At 46.7% G+C, this 20,994-nt stretch overlaps 4 protein-coding genes across 4 annotated transcripts; 3 read left to right on the top strand and 1 right to left on the bottom strand.

The window, feature by feature from the left end:
• Positions 1 to 15: 15 nt before the first annotated feature.
• On the top strand, positions 16 to 535 carry EV420DRAFT_1648583 (uncharacterized protein; the record flags this gene model as incomplete). The annotated part of the gene is made up of 3 exons (XM_060478192.1): positions 16 to 22; positions 61 to 223; positions 283 to 535. The coding sequence occupies 3 exons, from the start codon at positions 16 to 18 to the stop codon at positions 533 to 535; spliced, it is 423 nt and encodes a 140-aa protein (XP_060325234.1).
• Positions 536 to 3,648: 3,113 nt separating this feature from the next.
• EV420DRAFT_1573248 (uncharacterized protein) lies at positions 3,649 to 8,026 on the bottom strand. Its single transcript, XM_060474379.1, has 14 exons — positions 7,898 to 8,026; positions 7,712 to 7,847; positions 7,597 to 7,656; positions 7,435 to 7,533; positions 7,212 to 7,384; positions 6,998 to 7,159; positions 5,852 to 6,946; positions 5,199 to 5,798; positions 5,120 to 5,168; positions 4,900 to 5,061; positions 4,709 to 4,850; positions 4,569 to 4,658; positions 3,938 to 4,520; positions 3,649 to 3,879 (listed from the first exon to the last, which is right to left on the bottom strand). Exons 2-14 carry the CDS (start codon positions 7,845 to 7,847, stop codon positions 3,676 to 3,678), a joined length of 3,555 nt encoding a protein of 1,184 aa, XP_060325235.1. The 5' UTR covers positions 7,898 to 8,026; the 3' UTR covers positions 3,649 to 3,675.
• Positions 8,027 to 9,976: 1,950 nt separating this feature from the next.
• Positions 9,977 to 10,385, top strand: EV420DRAFT_1648587 (uncharacterized protein; the record flags this gene model as incomplete). Its single annotated transcript, XM_060478193.1, has 3 exons — positions 9,977 to 10,089; positions 10,140 to 10,253; positions 10,307 to 10,385. The coding sequence occupies 3 exons, from the start codon at positions 9,977 to 9,979 to the stop codon at positions 10,383 to 10,385; spliced, it is 306 nt and encodes a 101-aa protein (XP_060325236.1).
• A 602-nt stretch (positions 10,386 to 10,987) lies between these two features.
• EV420DRAFT_1721393 (uncharacterized protein) lies at positions 10,988 to 19,187 on the top strand (the record flags this gene model as incomplete). Its single annotated transcript, XM_060479761.1, has 37 exons — positions 10,988 to 11,168; positions 11,207 to 11,649; positions 11,702 to 11,799; positions 11,902 to 12,033; positions 12,091 to 12,199; positions 12,252 to 12,281; positions 12,338 to 12,353; positions 12,402 to 12,504; positions 12,562 to 12,694; positions 12,748 to 12,764; positions 12,813 to 12,840; positions 12,897 to 12,909; positions 12,964 to 13,033; positions 13,063 to 13,128; positions 13,182 to 13,512; positions 13,563 to 13,713; positions 13,769 to 13,798; positions 13,850 to 14,033; positions 14,082 to 14,144; positions 14,192 to 14,235; positions 14,294 to 14,415; positions 14,469 to 14,748; positions 14,807 to 14,876; positions 14,931 to 14,967; positions 15,026 to 15,172; positions 15,230 to 15,313; positions 15,365 to 15,927; positions 15,980 to 16,316; positions 16,369 to 16,423; positions 16,474 to 17,035; positions 17,086 to 17,460; positions 17,516 to 17,778; positions 17,829 to 17,907; positions 17,959 to 17,978; positions 18,033 to 18,123; positions 18,175 to 18,882; positions 18,938 to 19,187. The coding sequence occupies 37 exons, from the start codon at positions 10,988 to 10,990 to the stop codon at positions 19,185 to 19,187; spliced, it is 6,285 nt and encodes a 2,094-aa protein (XP_060325237.1).
• Positions 19,188 to 20,994: the final 1,807 nt, after the last annotated feature.

Genomic DNA, 20,994 nt, shown 5'->3' on the forward strand with positions numbered 1-20,994 from the left:
TTCACGCTCAAATATATGCGTCGTGCATCAAAGAAGTATCTCAGCTCGGGAATAACCCAGGGCTTTATCTTCGCTTGTTTCTGGGACCGCTACCGCACATTTTAGTCTGTCTCGAGACAGTTCGTATCGATACTCTCAGCCAGAAGAAGAAGACGAAAGATAGGCTTAAAGAGTGTAGTCATAGCGAGTACAATGCACTCGATGACTTGTTAACACAGACTAAGTACGTATTCCTTTCCACTCTTACCGGCGGTAACTGATACGATTCTCGACTTTTAACAGCAAGGCGAACAAGACTGCAGTCAAACTACAAATGCATCTCAACCCGGATTCTGTGTTCCACAAACGTTGCGACGGCAAGGAACTCCGGAAACTAGTAGAAGAGGCCAACCGTCTGGTTTCTTCTCTCCCTTTCGAAACTTCCGAGGACTTATTGGATGACCTATCCCTCGCTGTCAAGGGGATCGTAACCAAACATTCATATGCAGGCAGACACACAAAGCCGAAGCTCAATGTCGACGACTTGTTTTACTAATTTTTCTCATATTGATTTGTAGTCGACAATAAGATAGTTTCTTCTCTTTGATAAAACGGCGTTCAGGAATTATCACTGATACAACACATAGACATGCCGTGTAGGTATTTCGTCCGCCGCAACTGAACCCGCACCGAGTTCATTGTCCGAATCGGACAATCAGTGTGCCTCTAAAATCTTCTTGAGAGTATGTATCCCATGTCGATCCACTACAGGTGCTACTGTCGTGGTGATAACAAGGATTCCGGGCACGGTGCCCGGCCATACGAGAACTTGGAACCAAGCGTAGCAGATGGAAATGGCTACATGGCGTCAATTCGACAATAATCATTAGAAATAAGCGGCTCGCTTACCTTCACTATCCATGAATATCCTTTAATTTGCTCGGGATCGTGATACTCAGGCAAATATCAGGATAGTACCAAGCGCGATGGAGTATGGCTGTAGAAACCTTCCCGTGAGGCGAGGCGTCGGAAAAGCAATCTACAACACTCACAAAGTCCTTGGTTTCTGATGCAATGAATAGCGACGTTATGTCTTGAGATGAACGAGCAATGATTTGCAGAAGGGTCAGCCAACGTCTGTTTTTGAGACAATAATGCCCAAATCCATGCTAAACGGTTGGCGATGAGCGACAGAACTAAAGGGAAGCCAACATAATGAACGTACCTGAATGGCCTGGCTATCAGTTGATATGGGCCTCACGCAGGGTTTGGAAATGACAGGGCTCATGTTGTGATGTCCTGGACCAAAGGAGGTCAACAGGCGTACCCAGAACCTCGACCAAGCACCTCCTCATCTATCAAGTCCGCCCAAGTCAACTCAGACGGTCCCTCCTCCCCTGCTCTGAAGGTGTACGACAAGTTGAGCCTACAGCCTGGCGGGCGTCCATTATGTGTAGATAGAATCTTAGGGATTGGTCGGTGGTTGGTTCTTTAGCCTCGTATTTCCTCCTGTGAAGAAAAGACCCTAGGAATGCGGATTGCAGGAAATACGCAGAGCTGGTGAGGTTCCAATGGCACTATGTAAGAGGGAAGGGATTGTTCGGATATGTACTTCCGACGCATAATTTTCTGCATTGCAAAGGGGGACGCGGAATTAAAATTTGGCTACAGACGTTCCGAAAAACGTTGTCCACACTGCCAAACAAGGCAAGTAAAATTTAAAAAATTAAAAAATGCAAGAAAATCGTAAAAACAGCATGGTGTCTTCATTCGTGAGCGTAATGTATCATAAATAGATTCGTCGAGGATGTACGAGGTGTATAGAGTTAATGTAACAAGTATGAGGCCAATAAGTCAGTGGTAGGACGTCATAAGCGGGGTCTGCTAGCAGTAATGGGAGGGAACGGCGGAGCATAATTAGGGTGGTGTGGGAGGCTGTGGAGATGTTTTCTCCCTTGTAAACAGCAATAAGTCATTCCGAATGAGAGCGGATAACTTCCCTTGAAGATGTATGCTTAGCATACCAGCCACTGCGCCCTCTCCAAAGTTTCCCAGTCTACAACACCCGAACCCCCATTAGCCCATTCCTAACCGTGAAAATCGACGAAATAAAGCCAGGATATCCAGTTGCAGGTGTCTTGGTCGCAGTGAAATGGCGCGAGCGGGCTATGGTATTATGTAGCAGGAGGCCGGGAGCTGTCCAAGTCCAAACTGGCTAAATCACGGCGACGGCCTGCTTGACTGGATGCAGAATCGTTCTTCAAAGCTTTCTTGTCTTTTCTTGTCTCTTGAATGACAATGATGGCAAGAACGAAGGTGTGACCGGCTGTTCGGTGCGAGATAGCCTGAACATGTAAATCTGGTCGCGCTCAACAGTCCTTCATCAGCCAGATGCTCTTATTTCAAGTATTATCTTTACGACACACTGCAGCACCAATGGATCATTAAATTCGTATATTTCTACTGAATGACACGCACAAATGAAGTCTGCTTGCTATTTCTACGATTTTCTTGTATTTATCTAATTTTTTGATTTTACCTGCCTTGTTTGGCAATGTGGACAACGTTTTTCGGAACGTCTGTATCGGGTCACGGGTTTCACTCCAATACGCTATCGTAGACTGATTCTCGCCCTCCGATATCTGCTGAGGCTCCTTGCCGAACGACAGACCTCCGCGAAGCTTGCTCCCCTGGGAATTGATGCTTGCAGAGCGCTATGGTATCAGAATAAGTCTAATTGGCTGGGGGATATTGCTACGGTGCTACAAAGATTGTACCGGCCTCAGGCTATCACAGTGGATATCGATGATTTGTGCTCCCCGGAGCGAGTCAATGAGATCGTGACATCAATAGATGTCATGTGGAAAGAGGAGATCGTGGACTCAACAACAGGTTCCCCTACAGACGTTCCGAAAAACTTTGTCCGCGGTTGCCAAACAAGGCAAGTAAAATAAAAAAATAAAAAAATGCAAGAAAATCGTGAAAACAGCATGGTGCCTTCATTCGTGAGCGTAATGCATCATAAATAGATTCGTCGAGGATGTACGAGGTGTATAGAAGTAACGTAACAGGTATGAGGCCAATAAGTCAGTGGTAGGACGTCATGAGCGGGGTCTGTGCTAGCGGTAATGAGAGGCAGCGGCGGAGCATAATTAGGGTAGTGTGGGAGACTGTAGAGATGTTTTCTCCCTTGTAAACAGCAATAAGTCATTCTGAGATGAGAGCGGATAACTTCCCTCGAAGATGCATGCTTAGCATACCAGCCACTGCGCCCTCTCCAAAGTTTCCCAGTCTACAACGCCCGAACCCCCACTAGCCCGTTCCTAACCGTGAATACCGACGAAATAAAGCCAGGATATCCGGTTGCAGGTGTCTTGGTCGCAGTGAAATGGTGCGAGCGGGCTATGGTGTTATGTAGCAGGAGGCCGAGAGCTGTCGACGTCGAAACTGGCAAAATCACAGCGGTCGCCTGCTTGACTGAATGCAGAATCGTTCTTCAAAGCTGTCTTGTCTTTTCTTGTCTCTTGAACGACAATGATGGCAAGAACGAAGGTGTGACCGGCTGTTCGGTGCGAGACAGCCTGAACATGTAAATCTGGCGGCACTCAACAGTCCTTCATCAGCCAGGTGCTCTTATTTCAAGTATTATCTTTACGACACACTGCAGCACCCATGGATCATTAAATTCGTATATTTCTACTGAATGACACGCACAAATGAAGTCTTCTCTTCACGGATACGAGCCTTGGAACTATCCTGCCACTTCTGCCATTGCTGACATTTCCTCTGCCACTCTGGGCTCCTTGATTTCCAAACCAACTCTGACTCCAAGAGTTCTTTCAGAAGTAATTCGGCAACATCTTCGCAAAGCGCTCGGTCAAAGTTGAATAAAATGGCAGGCTAGAAACAAGGTGCATCAATGGCATAAACTGACGGAAATGTGTAACCTAATGCGTACCAGTTCGCCGCGAGCATGAAGATCAGCCACGAGCGGTAAAAGTCCTCTCTCGAAGCTCTGGTGGCTAGGTTCCTTATCTTTTGTGCCCTGCGGGATGTCTTTGTCAGCAAGATCATGGATAACTTCGTTCCGAGATGACGGTGGCAGATCCATAAGCGCATTCTTGAGATCAGTTTCATATCGCAGGATGTCCTTCTGCTTCAACAATCCTTTGACAGGGGAAAAGAATCGAGTAGGGTCGAGCCTGACTAAGTTAATGGATAGGTCCTTGCGTTGGCTCATTGCGCCGTAGAGTGACAGCGTATCGGAGGGCTCCAGCGATAAATCCTCTGGAAGGGCCCGCGGACCAAAGGCCAATGTTGACAGTGGATGGAGGAATCTCATCCTAGACGTCGGCTGATACGATTCATGTCCTTGAAATGGCCGTAGGCTCTTCAACCCATCCAGACGATAGAAGAATTTTCGAAGATGTGAATAGCGGTGTTTATGCTGAATGAATGTATGCTTGTATCCATGTGCTCGCGAAACTGATGCAAGCCAGTCGTTGAAAGTCTCCGGTTCTCCGACGGTTGCCGACAATCCACTAGCGTAGAATAAGCATAAGATACGTCTGAACGTAATAAAAGCTTACATGATTGGACATGGCGCGAGAAGGATGATTTGCTCCCAAACAGAGCCTCCTTCCTGCTGGCCGATGGAATGAATTTCATCGAGAATAATTCTGTTCAGAAACATGATGAGTGTTGGCAATGTTAGTGGACGCGAACATACCTTTTAATTCGAGGTGTCCATTTGGAGGCAAGTGGAGGTGATAACAGCATAATCGAAAGCATTTCTGGCACAGTGATAAGAATCTGGCAGTTGTGCGGTTCATTGATACGGTAGTCTCGTGTATGGACCGCCCATAAATTCCCTGTAAATTCCATGGACCTACGAATAAGGAACGTATGCAAAAAACGTACCATTGGGAACCTTCTTGCTGAAACGAGCATAAACCTCAGCAGCAATCTGAGTGACAAGGGCCTTTGTCGGCGCTATATAGACTAGAATGCCATCATTTGACTCGCGCAAAACCTTCTCCATCGCGTAGAATGAGATAAACGTCTTTCCAGCACTAGTCGGAGCTAGATGAGGGATCGGTCAATGAGACGGCAAGAGGGCATGTACAGAAATGGCACTTACCAACGACAAGCATAGAATGGTTGGGATCATCGATGCAATCGAGAACTTTCTTTTACCAGGCGTCGGGATCGAAATTGACACGCCTATCAAAACTGCCGTCCATAGAGCGGTCCATATATGGTCCAAAAAGCCGGAGCTGCCAGAGAATAGAATGCTCAGTTATCTTCATCCAGGGATAAAGAACGTCTCCCTTTGATCGAACCAACTTCACAAAGTCGAATGCCAACGGACAAGGCGTTGGCGGCTCTGCTACCATAACAAACCCGTTAATGTAAGTCGAGAAACCAAAACTCGTCAAGACTGCAGACAACGCTTTCCCTCGCGCTGCAGTAGTAGCTCCTTTGTCACGGATATCCTTCACAAGTCGCATGATTGTTACGGTATAACGATCCCGAACAGAGTCCTTTTCGTGATCGGAGTTTTCAATCCACATCTTGAGGAGAAGATGCACCTTGTACATGAGATGTTCGACGGCGAGCCAAGGGTCTACCATACGGGGACTACGAGCTAGTTGCTCTAGTAGATCGAGCTTCTGCCGGGTCGTCTTCTCGGACATAGCGCTCAGCTGATTAAGAAACCATTGTCGTGTCTTGCTCTCCTTCTCGGCATTCTTCTTTTCCTGGATATCCTTCTTCAGCTGTTCCTTCTTTGTGAGCTTGACTTGCTTCGTCGTCTTAATCTTCCGAAACGTAAGACTTCGGCTTATAACAGAGATAAGTAAAATTTACGAACCGACAGGTTAGGACCCCTTTCAGGCTTCTTCGATGCTGCAGAATCAACAGTAATAGTAATCTGTTGAAGCCCTCTGCCCGACGCTCCCGTCAATGTTTCCGCTTGATGTTGCAAATTGGCAATGTACCGCTGATTGGAACGGAGAACACGCCAATTTACGACCGGAGGCTTCTGGCCAGGGGAGATGATCTTCTTGCGATTCTGCCAGTGACGCGTATCCGAAAACAATACCGAAAAGTTGAGGAATTTGCTCGACTTAAGTGGTCGATCGTCACCGGCAGTGGGGATGTTAATTGAAGGGAGTGCCTTGTCAAAGACGGGGTGGGAGAACGGTAGGAGTTGAGTTTGTGCTTGGGATGTGGATATCAGAATGGGTTCCTGAGGGTTCGTTTCAGATTCGGAGTCAGATGCATCCCATGCTCCTAGATCTGAATCCTCCTCCCAGTCATCCTCTACCTCACTGTCACTTGTTATACTTGAGATAGAAGATGAAACACTGGGAGACTGCGGAGCACCCCCAGTGAAAGCCTTCAGGCACGGGAAGTGATGAGGAAAATGGTCACCGAGCCAAATATTCTTTGCCTGCATGATGATATCGGCGCGAACAGCTGAAGCCAAAGACATTCCGCGGCCGAGATACTGAAGGAGCACGAAAAAAATGTGGAGATCGATATCCAGACCAATAGTGGCCCTTTGGAGAATGGAAGAGGCCAAAAAGAAAAGCCGAGGGAGGAAGGACTGTCGCAAAATGTCCTGCAAATCTGATGGGACTTCGATGGGGGATTGGATTCGAGCCTTCAGAGGCAACTCCGGAAGGCTGAAGATGTGAAGAAGAAATGCAGCTAAAAGTTCTTCCATTAAAGGTTCCTGAGATGGATTTATGGACCCAAAGAATGAATCATCAACGAAGAATAGCTGACAAATCTTTTCGAGAACTTCATGTGTACAAGACAACGGTCCAGAACACTGAAATATCTCCGAGACGCCATATTTTTGGCTAACCAGATCCATTCGATTGTATATCGGTGCGATTGGGGACCAAGGAGGGACGGAGTCCCTAGTAGCAGACGTCCTTTCAATGACAAAAGACAAGATCTAGGCGTTGAAAAGTTAGTTAACGCCCTCCATAACAAAGGCATCCCACACCTTGGAGTCTCTGAACTCCAACCCGTTGAGTAAAGCTACAGGCAGTCCAAAGGATAGGATTTCAAAGATGAAGTTCCGTTGACACGCGATGTAGCCAGGGTGAAGACTATCAGCAGGAGCGTCGCGGCTGGGGACGCTGTCGCTGATGAGCACAAACATAGGCTGACAGGCGATATTAGGGCGGAGGGCAAGAAGTGATATACGCGCCACGTACTTTTCTCGAGGCTTCATACTTCTTCCAAAATCCATCTTGCAGATCATCGAACTGATGCATTGGGACGATACTCGAGAGTTGCTGTAAATGCTTGAGAAGAATTTGCCGCGCCAAGTGTCGCGAAGAGTGTACGAAAGGTGTTTGTCCTAGTCTAGTTGTAGCGTGAATGTTATCTATAGGTTGTTATAAAGAAGGGTGTCATTCAATTCAAGTCCCTACTCACTACGCCAAAAGACAACCTCAACATTAGCTTTTCGAGAGAGAAAACTTTTCAGGGTATTCTCGAGGCTGTAAATAGCGTGTAAAGCCTGGAAGCTGGTGTCTGTAAGCATGTCACTGCCAATCAGTGTCTGCCACTGGGGAAAAACCCTTTCAAGAAACGTGCCGTCGTTACGCCCAATAGCGAGGAGAGGATCATCTAGGACACCTTGTATGAGGGATTCTCCTATGCCACCGAAAAGAATTAGTTCTTGTTGTCACAAAAAAAAATCACAACTTACCATCGATGATGAAAGGTTCATCGCCAGCGTAGTCTCCTATCAAGTCCATCCATCGTGCCTTCGTTGTTGCCTGATAGTACCAATTTTCATTGATACGGCCGAGAAGTTTTCTTGCAGCCGATTTTGGAGAGACCATTGTGGTAGAGTGTCGGAAAGACGCCGTCCCTCGCTGAAACGCAACGAAATATATACTTTGCCTTTGCCTCATGCTTACCTCATGTAGCCATCAATGAGCGCCTGTTAAACAAAGGATACGTGGCAGCAAGTCCCAGTAACAGTGACAACGGAGATTAGAATGGAAGTATGAGCCAAAACACGGAGATCGCGGTCTCTTGAAATCGCTTGCCGTCCGAAATGCTCAACCCACTGTGGAATCAACACTGGAACATACATACCAGTGTCAACGTCCGGATGAATCCCCTTAGTTTCTCTTGCCTTCGAAAGAACCATGGTATTCCAGAAGCAAACCTGAACATCGTGCACCTATCTCAGCTATTTCAAGTTGAGGTTGAGTTGAGGGAACGGGTCAAATCCCAGTGTGACAAGAATTGACGTGACCGACGCGACTGTCACGGTCACGTGACTCCGTTCAAGCCACTGCAAGCGCAACTTAGCGCGGATTCAACTAGTTGCTACCACGAACTTTCCAAAGGTTGGATTGGAGCAAGCACGAATATTAATGAGCTTGGAAATGCAATGTTTGGGTTTCTCGGTGTCGAAAACTGACGCTGAGAAAGTTCCCGAAATCGAATATAATAAGTTACAAAGGCCGAGTCCGAGTGAACAGCACACGTCCAAGACTGGATTAAAGTTTTAGATAGGTACACGAGGAAAGAAAGAAAGAAAAGAAAACATACTCGTTGTATAAGTAGGTGCACATGGCTGACATAGGTGGAGAAAGTATAGTGCAGAGCAATATTTTCATGATCAGACCAGCCCGAGTACCGTATCTCGGTTGTCGTGAAGGATCATCCTCTCTTATCGGCGAACCCCAACATGTCCACCAGTGGGTGTTGTTAATTTCGGCAACGTACTTATCGAGCAGATCTTGAAGCTGTTCAAGATTCAGCATACGGATAGGAAGGAACCACAGAGCATGCGCACCACCTCGACCTCGACGGATCGCTTTTCATACTTGCCCTTCTTCACGCTCGTGTGATGGAGCTTGCGACACTGCACACGGCTTCCTCCACCGTTTTCCCTGTAGCAGCGATGGCCGACAACTTAACATCAAGTATCAGCCCATGGACATGAAGATACTCAGTGTCCGTGTATCCTGCCTCTGCGGCGTCACAGCTGGGGAACGGCTATTTTGCACGAGTCAAAATGACATCAAAATGCACTTCTGGGATTTTGCATCGGTCAAAATCCTTCAGTATTTCCTTATTAGGGAGGTGCCAAGGATTTTGATTCCATTTTGACCTGCGCAAAATTAGACTCGAACCAGTCTCCCCACCAGTTGATGACAATCGATCAACTCGAGCAGGCGGATGCTAGTTGATCGACTGTCATCAACCGAAGTGGGGACTGGCTCGAGTCTAGCGCAAAATAGTCGCCACCCAGTTGTGGCGTGATGGAAGATGGAGTAAAGGATGCGCTGGCTGTCCGGCCCGATAGCCGATGCTTTCTCACAACCACGATCAATCTACGACGACCTACGCATTGCACGCCACCCTTGGCATCACGAACCTCAACCCCAGGTCTCTCCAGACTACACTTGACCTTCTGAACCGCGTTTGGACACTTCTCTCGCTCACAGCCGCACCCCTGATTATCACCCTCGGCCGGTCCGACGTTCTCAGAAGGGAATCCTGACGACACGCCGTTTTGGCGTGCAGGAGAGCCAGTACGCTGAGCTTCCAACGGCTGTTGCAATGGGCTCGTATGACGCGCCAAAAGACCATCTCTGCGAGATGCGAAGCTGGCACATGGACGGCACGCATATTAGGTGTCGCAGCGCGCCATTATCAGCCAATCCTTAGTCGCACATGGGTCTATTCGTGACGCTAAAGACTGATCAAATGATTGTTACTTTCTTCCTTACGTTCTTTGCTTTCAATTGGTTCTACACGCGGTATCAGTACCTACCTCCCCCCTCTAGAATCATCTGTCCGGGGATACTTCTACCAAGCAGTACACGCACGAGAACGTTGCACCAGAGACCGAGAAAATGGATATCTACGATTACGGATATGCCGGTCGTGTGTGGTTTTACATCTTCTGTGGGATTCTGATACGATGTGGCAGACGACGGAATACTAGCATATGGATGCGACGTCAAACGATCCGTCAAAGTTGGCATTCTTTGCTAGATTCTACAAGTCGATCCAGTCGGCTGGGGCGGCTGGGATATGGCGTGCGGACGCTGTCAAGATTCCGTGTGTTTTCTCTGACGCTTTATTGTGATGCTTCCTGATGCTTCATATAGGTACACAAATATGTTCATTTCGGAATCGGCTTTCCTTCTCGGAGGTCTGGTGTTTGCGTTGCCTATGGTTGTCATACGTATCAAGGATCATACCGATCTAGACAACAAGACCGTGTCAGTTCATTTGTCTCATTAACTTTGATGATTTCTCATGGGCTTGCTTATAGCACTCGGATGGATGATAAAGGATATATACGTCCGAATGAGAATGTCGCTGCGGAGATGAAAGCTCTGGGGTCTTCATGATTTTTATGTTGGTGATAAAGGTCACTTTATGACTGATGACTTTTTTTCTAGTATATCTGTAAATACTCGTATTCTTGCTTGCCATCGTAACATGTGCTGATGATCGACTTATTGTGGGCTATTCAAGTTGCCACTTCTCGAGGTTACCAAGTTTCCGCTCTATTGTGAATGAATTAACCGATAACAGGTGACGGGAGTCCTGTGCTCTCGATTAGGCAATTTGTTGCTTGAATTCAATTGGTGCGCTTCTTCAGTACTTCAACATGTTCACGCTTCCGTCACTAGCCTGGGACTTGGGATACCTTTCGGCTCGTTCTTAAGCCTTCACCTGCTGGCTTGCCCAGGAAGCAGTCACTTTTCCAGAGACCCTATGCAGACACTTATAGTCAGACCCGGACGCGTCGTGCCGCAGCAAAGCACGGAACTGGGATTTTGTCCCTGAGTTCTACTCGTCTCGAGACTATCTAGGCGCTTAGGAAGTTTCCGTAAGTGATTGATTGGAATTCTGAAGCTCACGCTGGGGTCTGAGTTTGTCTTTATTTTGCCGGAAGTGTGTCTCCATGCCCATATAAACCAGAAAACGCTTTTGTCATGATGCAACCATGCCCCGCAAGCGCATATATCGCAGCGATCTCTTCAGCTCGGAGCAGTTCGCTTCGAGGGATGTGCTTGACTCTGCATTGGAGGAGCTGAAAAGCCTTCTCACAAAGGATAATTTCAAGCATGTTTTCCAAGAGCTAATCGACAACGAGGCCTCTCGTATCATTCTCTTGATCTTGTCGTGTAAGTTGACGCTATCGAGCTATCTGATAGTCTATCAGGCTCTTACATCTTCACAGCCCTGAGTGAGACTACACCATTGATTTCGTGGTTGCTGGAGTCCTTTCCCTCCGAAGCTGCGACCTATGATGGGACGGTCCACTACAGAGCTATATCTTGTCTCTCTACGGAGCTTCTTTCCTCCTCTTTTGTTGAAGACAGAGAATTATGTACCCGATACCACGAACTAGCTCAGATCACGCCCGAGGTTTTGAAATACCTCGTCTCTGTTCTACGTCCCATCGATACTGGATCGGAACGTCATAACAAGAGGGGCAAGGCCAAGCAGTCTCAGAGGAGGCCCCAGCAAGTCAAGCGAGAAGACGGCGCCACAACTTTGGCCGAAAGGTATTTCGATATTCTGAATGTCGATATGCGTAAAACGTCGAGCGATGCGTCTGTCCTCGTGGATCGTGTTTTGCAAAGCCAAAAGAATATTCTCCAGGTGAGTGCTGGTTTATCTGCATGGTACTCGTTGAAAGTTGAGATGTGCCCAGTTCTATTTGGAGCTGCTCGGTCGTCCTGAGATATCGGCATTTTTCAAGGAACGTATTGTCACCTCTGCGTCGTCCACAGAGGAGGAGAACACTCCGAAGTCTGTGGTTGAGTTACCTTCCGCATATCCGATGGTTCAGCCAATGAAATCGTATATCTTCATGTCGTTTCATGAAATGATACTGTATTGATATTTATGAAGGGCGTTATACTTCGATACTGCCGAGGGCTTTGGCGAGTGGATGATCATCATTTCCACAAATGCTGACAAATTTTTGCGGAACGCCCACAAGAAAGATCTCGTCGCATTTAACGCCACCGTGAAGAAGATAAAGTACGTGTTGGGTCGCATGATATCGTGTATCAAGCATACTTAGAGTACGCTACACAGGGAACTCTCATGCGGTCATTTTACGGACAATAATCAAAGGCGTTTGAGTGGAAGCGCGACTGAGGTCCCTGTCTTTGAGGCCAAAATCTCCCGTAACCTCAAACTCATCGTAAGAAACTTGTTTCCTATCAGCCCCAAATATCACTGACACCGCTTTGAAGTATCAAATTGACATAATCCCGGGCGATGATGTATGTTCGGAGGATAAATTCATAATCCAAGCTACTGAACTACCTTGAATCATTAGCAGAGAGAGCTACAAGGTAAGTTAACGTCCATCTCTCTTTTCCCGCTCCTCACAGCTCTTGAAGCTATCAAAATTTTTGATATCTTTAACCACGCTCAAATCGACAATCATCTCTGGAGTTCTATCAGCAGTCAACTTCGCAAAAAGGGAAAAGAATACAGGAAGAGGTATCATTTTATCGTTGTAACTTGCCAAATGTCTGTAGACTAAATGTGATGCTGTAGATGCGCCGTTAGGAAACACGCAGATCAATCCTCGAAGGATACTTTTACTCCAGCTATCTTTCCTCCGCTACCGGAAGTGTTGCTTTCGGAGATCAAAGGCCTGCCGGATTTACGTCCCGACGAAACAGCCCAGGTTAGCCCCACATCTTTTGTTCCTTCGTATCAAACACTGACTATTCCACTCAGATTCATTCAAGACTCGTGTAAGTCATATAGAGAAGAGGAGAGTTCGAGCCACTGACCCCCTACAGTGTCGAAAAATACATCACATTTTCGCAGGTATGTTCTCGTGATACTTGCCTGCGGACTGATGATTTAACCATGAAGACGCGCAGCCTTTTTTGAATAGTACGTATCGGTGCGATGCTGTCCTAAAAAGCCGTATCTGATTCATTTTGGTAGCCGTCCTAGCAGATGTGGATGCAACTTTTCCTCATATGGTTTCGTGCGCCACGGTCTTTATACTCTCTTTGTTCATTTTCTGATACCATGTATTCGCAGCACTCAAGAGAAACGTATCATAGAGCATCCACGGTCCTGCTACGTCATAGGCCGCAGCGGCACGGGGTATGCACGAGCAGTTTGCCGGCTTCATGCTTTGGCTCATCGGTTTGATGTAGAAAAACAACTACTATGTTATTCAAGATGTTGCTCATCGAGCGGACGTTTCAACTCATGGAGTCAGGTTTACCTCGTCCTCGTCAAGTCTTCGTCACGAAGTCCAGAATGCTCGCTAAGAAAGTGCAGGAATACTTTGCGAAGTTGTCCAGCTCCTTGGCAATGGCATCACAATCCTCTGCCGACCTCACGAAGCTACCGAGAGCTCCCCAGTACCAAGATGATTTAGGGCTGATTGACGCAGATGATGTTGTAGATTGGCGGACTGATTTACCAGCCAAGTACAGTGAACTCGAGGAGAGGCATTTCCCATTATTTATCACATTTGATGGCGTGAGTAGCAGCTCTTTTTCATCCATGCTTCCCATTTTTACCGATTATAGCTTTGCGACATGTTGGAAGCTGACATGAGTATGCAAACGTTGATCGACACGAGACGTACTGGTATCAAGCGCCAGATGGGTGTCATTACTTTTGAATCCTTTTGCGAGTCCTACTGGTCTCATTTCCCCGAACCGTTGATTAAAGGATTAGGTTTCTTCTTCTCTCTTTTGTCTGCGCATAGGTATTTAAACAGCGTTTAATTTAGATCCTGCCTTGGTATTCAGCGAAATTATAGGTAAATAATTCATATATCTTGTTAAAGAGATTGACCCGAGTCTTCGTTCAGGCGTCATTGAAGGCTCGGCAGAGACACTGAGCGAAAAGAGGCATCACCTTAGCAAAGACGCATACCTTGATCTCAGTAAACGCCGGCAGTCTACATTTGCTGACCAGAGGTGCGAGGTGTACAGACTCTTTGAGTTGTATATACGCAAGAAGAAGTCGCAGGGAGACTATGACACCGGTGATCGGTAAGGTCTTTGTTGAAATTCCGTGAGTAGAAGATAATCGAGGTCTAGGACCCATGGCATATTGAAGCATTTCGCGGAAAAAGGTATTCCGGGCAAAGGTCTCGACAATTTGTGAGTCCTCTGTTTGTACTCTTTATCTATTATAAATATTGCGACAGATATGTGGACGAGGTGCAAGATAACATGCTCATCGATACTATGAGTAAATTTTTTCTCTTATCTTCGTCTCACATGGATCAGCTAACCAACTCGTCATCTAGTCTTGAGGGCGCTATGTAGCAATGCAGACGGTCTCTTCTGGGCAGGTGATACTGCACAGACCATTTCCATTGGAAGTTCTTTCCGTTTCAATGCATTGAAGGCATTTCAATGGAATGTTGAGGTAGTATTCACTTAGAATAATTCTCATATATGCAAGTCTAATTATACGAGTAGGACCAGTACCGGAAGAAGCGCAGACTCGAAGCTCCGCATCCGCCTGAGATGTTTCAACTTGCGGTCAACTATAGGTCCCATGCAGGGATTGTTGATTGCGCACATTCTGTCATCGATCTAGTCATGATGTTTTGGGCGGATTCTATTGATCGCCTTTCTCCAGAGATGGGCATTGTAGATGGGGTCAAACCTGTCTTTTTTAATAATGAAGACCACGCCCAGCTGGAACAGTTCATCTTTGGTGATGTCGGCAATCATATCGAGTTTGGTGCTCAGCAGTGTTTGTCTCGTGTTATCGGCGTTGTTGAAGCGAGCTGACTCCGAATTTTTATGTATAGGTATCATTGTCAGGAATGAAACGGCAAGAGAGAGACTCCGACAGAAAGTTGGTGAAATCGGTCTTGTGCTGTTCGAGTCTTTTTTTTGTTATATTAAACAAGCCACTGATGGCCAATATTATAGCACCGTATATGAAAGCAAAGGACTCGAATTCAACGATGTAGGTTAATATATTATGTCGCGAGTGAGTTTCTCACTGTGGCGCTTCATCCTTTCAGGTCCTGCTTTACAACTTCTTTGCTGATTCACCCGTCAATCTCGCGCAATGGCGTGTTGTGCTGAACGCCGTCGAGGAGAGCCAGCAGGACCCTAGAAATCCTCCTCCTCAATTTGACCCTGTTCGTCATGCTAGCATTTGTAATGAGGTGAGTCTGAATTATCACACCATCACCCAGCACTATTAAAGCGATGATATTTTTCAGCTCAAATCGCTGTATGTTGCAATTACAAGAGCACGTGAAAATATCTGGATCGCAGATGGATCTGAGATGGGGGAACCAATGAGAGTAAGTTGGTGCTGTACTATCCAGACAGTATTCTTATCACGAATCATCAAGATATTTTGGACGAAAAAAGATTTGATTAACAATTATACTCAGGGATCCGATGCTCCTCGTCTCGCGTCTTCGTCAACGGCAGACGAATGGGCTGCAGAAGGCCGTGAACTTTTCAATGCGAAGCACTTCTCACAGGCCAAGCACTGTTATGATAGGGCCAAGCTTCCTGCCTTAGCATCCATCGCAAATGCCTATGATTTGCGAGCAAAGGCTCGTAAAGTCATTGGTACATCGAGACAAAAAGTGCTTGAGCGACGTTCTTGTTTCACAGAAGCAGCCGTTTCATTCGAGAAATGTGCTAGTGAGGCACGCTCGAAAGATTCCATGACCTACCTCAGGATCAGCGGCGAATGCTTTGAACAAGCTGACCAGAAGGATCGGGCTGCCGAAAAATTTATCCAGGTTCAGGAGTATACCCATGCTGCAGAGTTGTATAGAGACATCGGCAAATTTGACGAGGCGGTCGAAATTGTGAAAGCTCATGAAGACGAAATGTCGTTGAAGGTCGTCGAAAATGTTATCAAGCTTGCGAGACTAGCATACTTCTCTGACCGCCAGATGTCGTACGTCATTTCCCGAAGCATGTTGGCTAACCATTCTCACTTTCCTAAACAGAAAGGCCCATGAGCTATTTGAGTCAGTCGAGAAAGAATTGGAGTATTTGGAAGAGAGAGATCTTGATATCGCTCTTGCAGACTTATTGGAGAAAGAAGGACGACTCAGCGAAGCTGCTGAATTGCACTATTCCGAGGGTCGCAAAGAAGAGGCTATTAAGCTTTTCCTCGCTCAAACTGAAAACAAAGATGCTTTGCGTCGAGCTCAGGAATGCATTCTTGAAGAGCTTTGGCGCAAAATATCATTTGGTGTTGACCCCAATGTCATACGCTCGGATGCTGCCGTGTCGCGGTTGTTGGATTTTTCTTCACAGTGTATTGTGAAGCAAACTGCGGAAGTAAGTATTAGCCTCATGTCTTACTCGTTGTGGCTTATCAAGGTGTTTTCAGCTCTCTATGTTCACTGCTATCATACGAGGCCAGATATCTCAACTGCGTGAACTGGGTTTGATATTTACAAGATTGGCCATAGTTCGGCAGCCTTGCTATGTCTAGACCAATACTTTTCTCGGGTTCTTCGAATTCAAGACATGGCTCTTGTTGACGCAGTTGAAGAACTCAACCTGTTTTATACCTATGTGGGCCTCCTTTCTGCTGCAGCATTCCGAACGGACCCTTGTAGGGATGTAACGACCGCGGCGTTGTTCGGTTTTCGGCGAATAGCAGAGAACGAGTTCCTGGTGCCCCAGAACACATGGTTATACTCAGAGATTCTTAAACTTCAACCTAGGAACTTGCCTAGGGATTCCGACTCCAATCTCAGGCTGTCAGTACTCGAATTACGTGGCCAATTTCGATATATTCTGAGAAGTCATCTCCAACAAAGGGTTGCCGCCGAAAATGACGAATGTGCAAGAAGCAAAGCATTTGCGCCTTGCCTCGTTTTTGCCATATCTGGGTTTTGTTCGCGGCCTGAATGCCCGGAAGCTCACGCACCACCTTCGGTGATGAATATCGATTACTATAATATGCGTGTTCGTCTGCACCTGCAACAAATCTTGATCTTGCAGTCGCTTAGAGAGAATGCCCATGCAGACGTGGAATACAGAGGAACTAAGTACGTTATCATTCTCGTTCTCCAGCTTCGCAATATTTATTTCCATGTAGATTCTGGATCAACCGTCTTTATGAGGCTCTTTATCCTCCACACCATATGTTTGGTTCTATTTCCCATCTCGCACTTTCTACAATCCCCGAGGCCCCAAAGGCGCTAAATGTCGTGAAAGATTGGGTGCGAACGCTTGTTTATGGCCGGGAATATCACCCCTGGACGAACTTCCTCACGGACGTGATGCGAACAGCCGCCTTGGCTCTTGCGATTGACCGAAGTCAGGCGGATTATCTCAGAAATGCGGCTTATTTCAGAATATACCCTCCATTCATGTATATTCGCCAAGGCGACCGCCTCATTCTTCATGATCTTCTGGACTCGATGTCAGGACATCAAACATGGTCTCTTTCGGCTGGTTTTCGATTTTTCGAGTAAGTCTGGATCCCGCAGATCTTTACGAGTCTAGTGGGTTGATCTTCTTTCCAGGCACGTTGTAAAGCAAAGATTACCCGTCAACATAGGTGTTCTGTGTGACTTTCTGGATTTTCTTTGCAGTTCTGTCATTCTTTGTGGCGAGCGCCTGGGAATGACATTACCGCACAACGTAACTGTCCCTCGTAGCTGGCTCTTGCGCTTTGTGGAATATGATTTTCCGTATTTCAACAAGGGGATACAGACAAACTTCTATCACGTCCTTCTAGCACCTATATGGGATCTCCTGCAACAATTGCGCGTCGGTAGAGACTCTGGTAAGTCCCATAAATTTCTTATCCTTCAGCTTCTCATCCTCACAATGTAGCGGAACATTTATTGTATGGGATTTCTAGAAATGTTTCAAACGTGCCATACCAAGTTCGTCACGTTTTCATCGCAAGGATGTGAGTCAGTTACCGAGTGCGTTGCTATCTTTTCTGATATTCTTCCATTAGATTCAAGGCCATTGGTCTATGTCAGTTTTTGCTAGCTCTGTGACTTGTGTCCTTATTGCTTATTTACCTTATAGTGGGCTACAACATCCACAACGATTTTCTCCGTAACGATATTAGGGAGCTAGTGCTATCTTTACACCAAGAGGGCTCCTCCCTATATGAGCGGTATGTGAGTCTACTTTAGGAGACGCCTGCATAATATTAACGCCTTTGTAGATACACCAGTGCAGCCAGTGACTCGTGGGATCAATTGGCAAACACTATTCGTTGTTCATTGCAAGATGATACCATGGATGAGATGATACAGCTCTTTCACCGGAGCAGGGTTCCAGCGAAAGTTCGCCCCTCTCCCGGAGTCCGTCAGCTTGTCTACAATGATTTCACGGATATCCGAGCACAGCTCAGTCTTTCTGCGTCTACTTCCTCTCAGACTACCTCACCGCATATTGAGGTTTCTGAGCGGGAGGAGCCGGATGACAAAGCGGAGGAGGTGGAAGATACACGAGAGGTTGAGATACCTGAGCAGGCTACCGATGACGATGCTGTAGCTGCCGATGCCATCCCGGCGCAAGATGTGACAACTCCGGAGCCCACGGAAAGAGAGATCGCTGCTGCATCCTTGATTCAGCGGATATACAAGAAAGTTCTTCGTCATCGACGAGGCATTGCCAAGAGAGGGATGGCCGGCCTTCATGCACAAATATACGCCTCATGCACCAAAGAAGTATCTCGGCTTGGTGATAACCCAGGGCTATATCTTCGCTTGTTTCTCGGTCCGCTGCCGCACATTTTAGTCTGTCTCGAGACAGTTCGTGTCGATACACTCAGCCGCAAGACGAAGACGAAAAATAAGCTTAACAACGACTGTGACAAGTGCAATCCTGATGATATTGCCACCCTTGATGACTCGCTAAAACAGACTACGTACGTATTTTTTGCCGTTTGTACCAGGCGATAACTGATACAATCCGCTCAACAGCAAGGCGAACAAAGCTGCTATCAAACTACAAAGGCAACTCAACCCGAGTTCTGATTTCCATGAGCGTCGCGACATCAAGCAACTCCGGAAACTAGTGCAAGAGGCTAAAGACCTGGTTTCTTCTCTCCCTTTCGACACTTCAGACCTATCGGATGATCTGCACCTCGCTATCAAAGGGATCGTAACCGAACGTTCATCTGCAGGCACACGCAAGAAACCGACGCTCAATAATGACGACTTGTATTACTAAGATTTTCTTGTATTTATGTGGGGTCTACAATGTAGTTCTCCCTTGATAAAATGGCGCTCAGGAATCACTGCTGGTACAACATGTAGACAGCCACGTAAGTAGTCCGTCTGCCACAAGTGAGCCCACCCCGAGTTCATAGTCAAATCGTCCGAATCAGACGATCGCCGTGACTCTATAAGCCATGTATCTCAAGTCGATCCAATATAGGTGTTACTGACCTGATAATAACAAGGATTCAAAGCCCACAAACACCTGTTGGCCGTACGAGATGAAGTGCCCGAGAGGCTGGTCACACGAGATTTTGGAAACCAGCGTAGCAGATGGAAATAGCTGCACAGCGTCGGTTCGGCGTAATTAATAGTGGAAACAGGTAGTTTGCTTACCTACACCGACCACAAGAGCACTTTGCTCGGATCCTGACCACCCAAGCGAATACCAGGAAAGCAGTGCCCGCAAAGCTACCAAGGCGAGACATTGGAAGAGTAACCTTTAGCGTTATCAGTGACATTCCAGATCATCATGGATGATGACGAGGGATAAGGCTCTGTGACCAAATAAGAATTTAACGTCGAGGATATGCCTTGAGATGACCAGCTAATCCCGGGGTTTGAGCCAATCGGACAATAGGGCACAAGCCCGCGCTAACTGTTGGCAATGAGGAACGGAACTGAAGCGAGACTAATCAAATTGAATGCGCGTACTAAGTGCTAATCGAATAGTCTGACCACCAATCAGTAACAGCGTTGATTCCGCCACGCTCCAGCGACTTGTTCCATGGAGAGCAACTTCTTCAAGCCTAGAACAATGGGCATTCCTTGCTGTCAAAGTTGGCACCGAACACTCGATGCTAGATAGCCCCAGCACCTTCTGCTCTCTGGTTCAGCTCTGAGTCGGCAATGCTCCCGTTAGTCCAACCCTCGGTGTGAAGAAACATCCGCAATTTCAGCGACAGTCATCTTCTGCCTTGACACTCCCACACGCCTATACGCGGAGCGCAAAAACGACAGAGATGACCTTTGACTGGTCAAGTGCGATTTCCTCGGCTTATAGTAGCAAAGGATGAAGATGAAGGAATCGAGCGATAAACGAAGATTCGCAAAGAGTTGAGCAAGAGATACCCAGTGACGTTTGGATAGGAATCTTTCGGTGGAATGTTGGACGCTATAACATGTGTTTCCATACCCTGGTCTCAATTTGCCAGTGCAAGATCGTCAACCAACCATCGTGAGTTTCATTTGCGCTAGCGCTGGGTGAGAATGCTTTTCGGCAAAGTATTTAACGTGACAATGGTTGCACCCCCCATGTGAGGTTCATCCTCACATGTAAATAACTGTGAGTTTCCCATGACATCATCGCGCGCAGCGCGGAAAGTTTTCTTGTTTTTAACACGTAAATAACATGTTAAAAACGTGTGATTTTCCTGTTATTTCGCTACGCGGTCAGAAATGACCATATATGTATGAATACAAGGTAAATCAAAGGTAAATCGAAATCTATCATGGTGTACGACAACAAGCACACCACCTAGAAGTAGTCATCTTAGTGACCGATGATGCTTGGAGCCTTGGAAGAGGCCGTTCCTTAGGCTCATCCCACCGGAGTTTCTCACAGAATTTCACACTACTGCTGGGACCCTCCGATGTTTTTAACGTTACATACATGTTATTTTCATGTGATTTACTAGGTATGTTATTAACATCAGGCATTCTCACCCAGCGCTAATTTGCGCGGGATCCAAGATGACGTCCCAATTTCATCTGAGAGCAGGGAAGAGCAATTTTGATTTTCCGAGATTCAATGCCGGATA

This window comes from Desarmillaria tabescens (assembly GCF_030435595.1).
Source record: "Desarmillaria tabescens strain CCBAS 213 chromosome Unknown EV420scaffold_52, whole genome shotgun sequence".
In the NCBI taxonomy this organism is placed as follows: domain Eukaryota; kingdom Fungi; phylum Basidiomycota; class Agaricomycetes; order Agaricales; family Physalacriaceae; genus Desarmillaria; species Desarmillaria tabescens.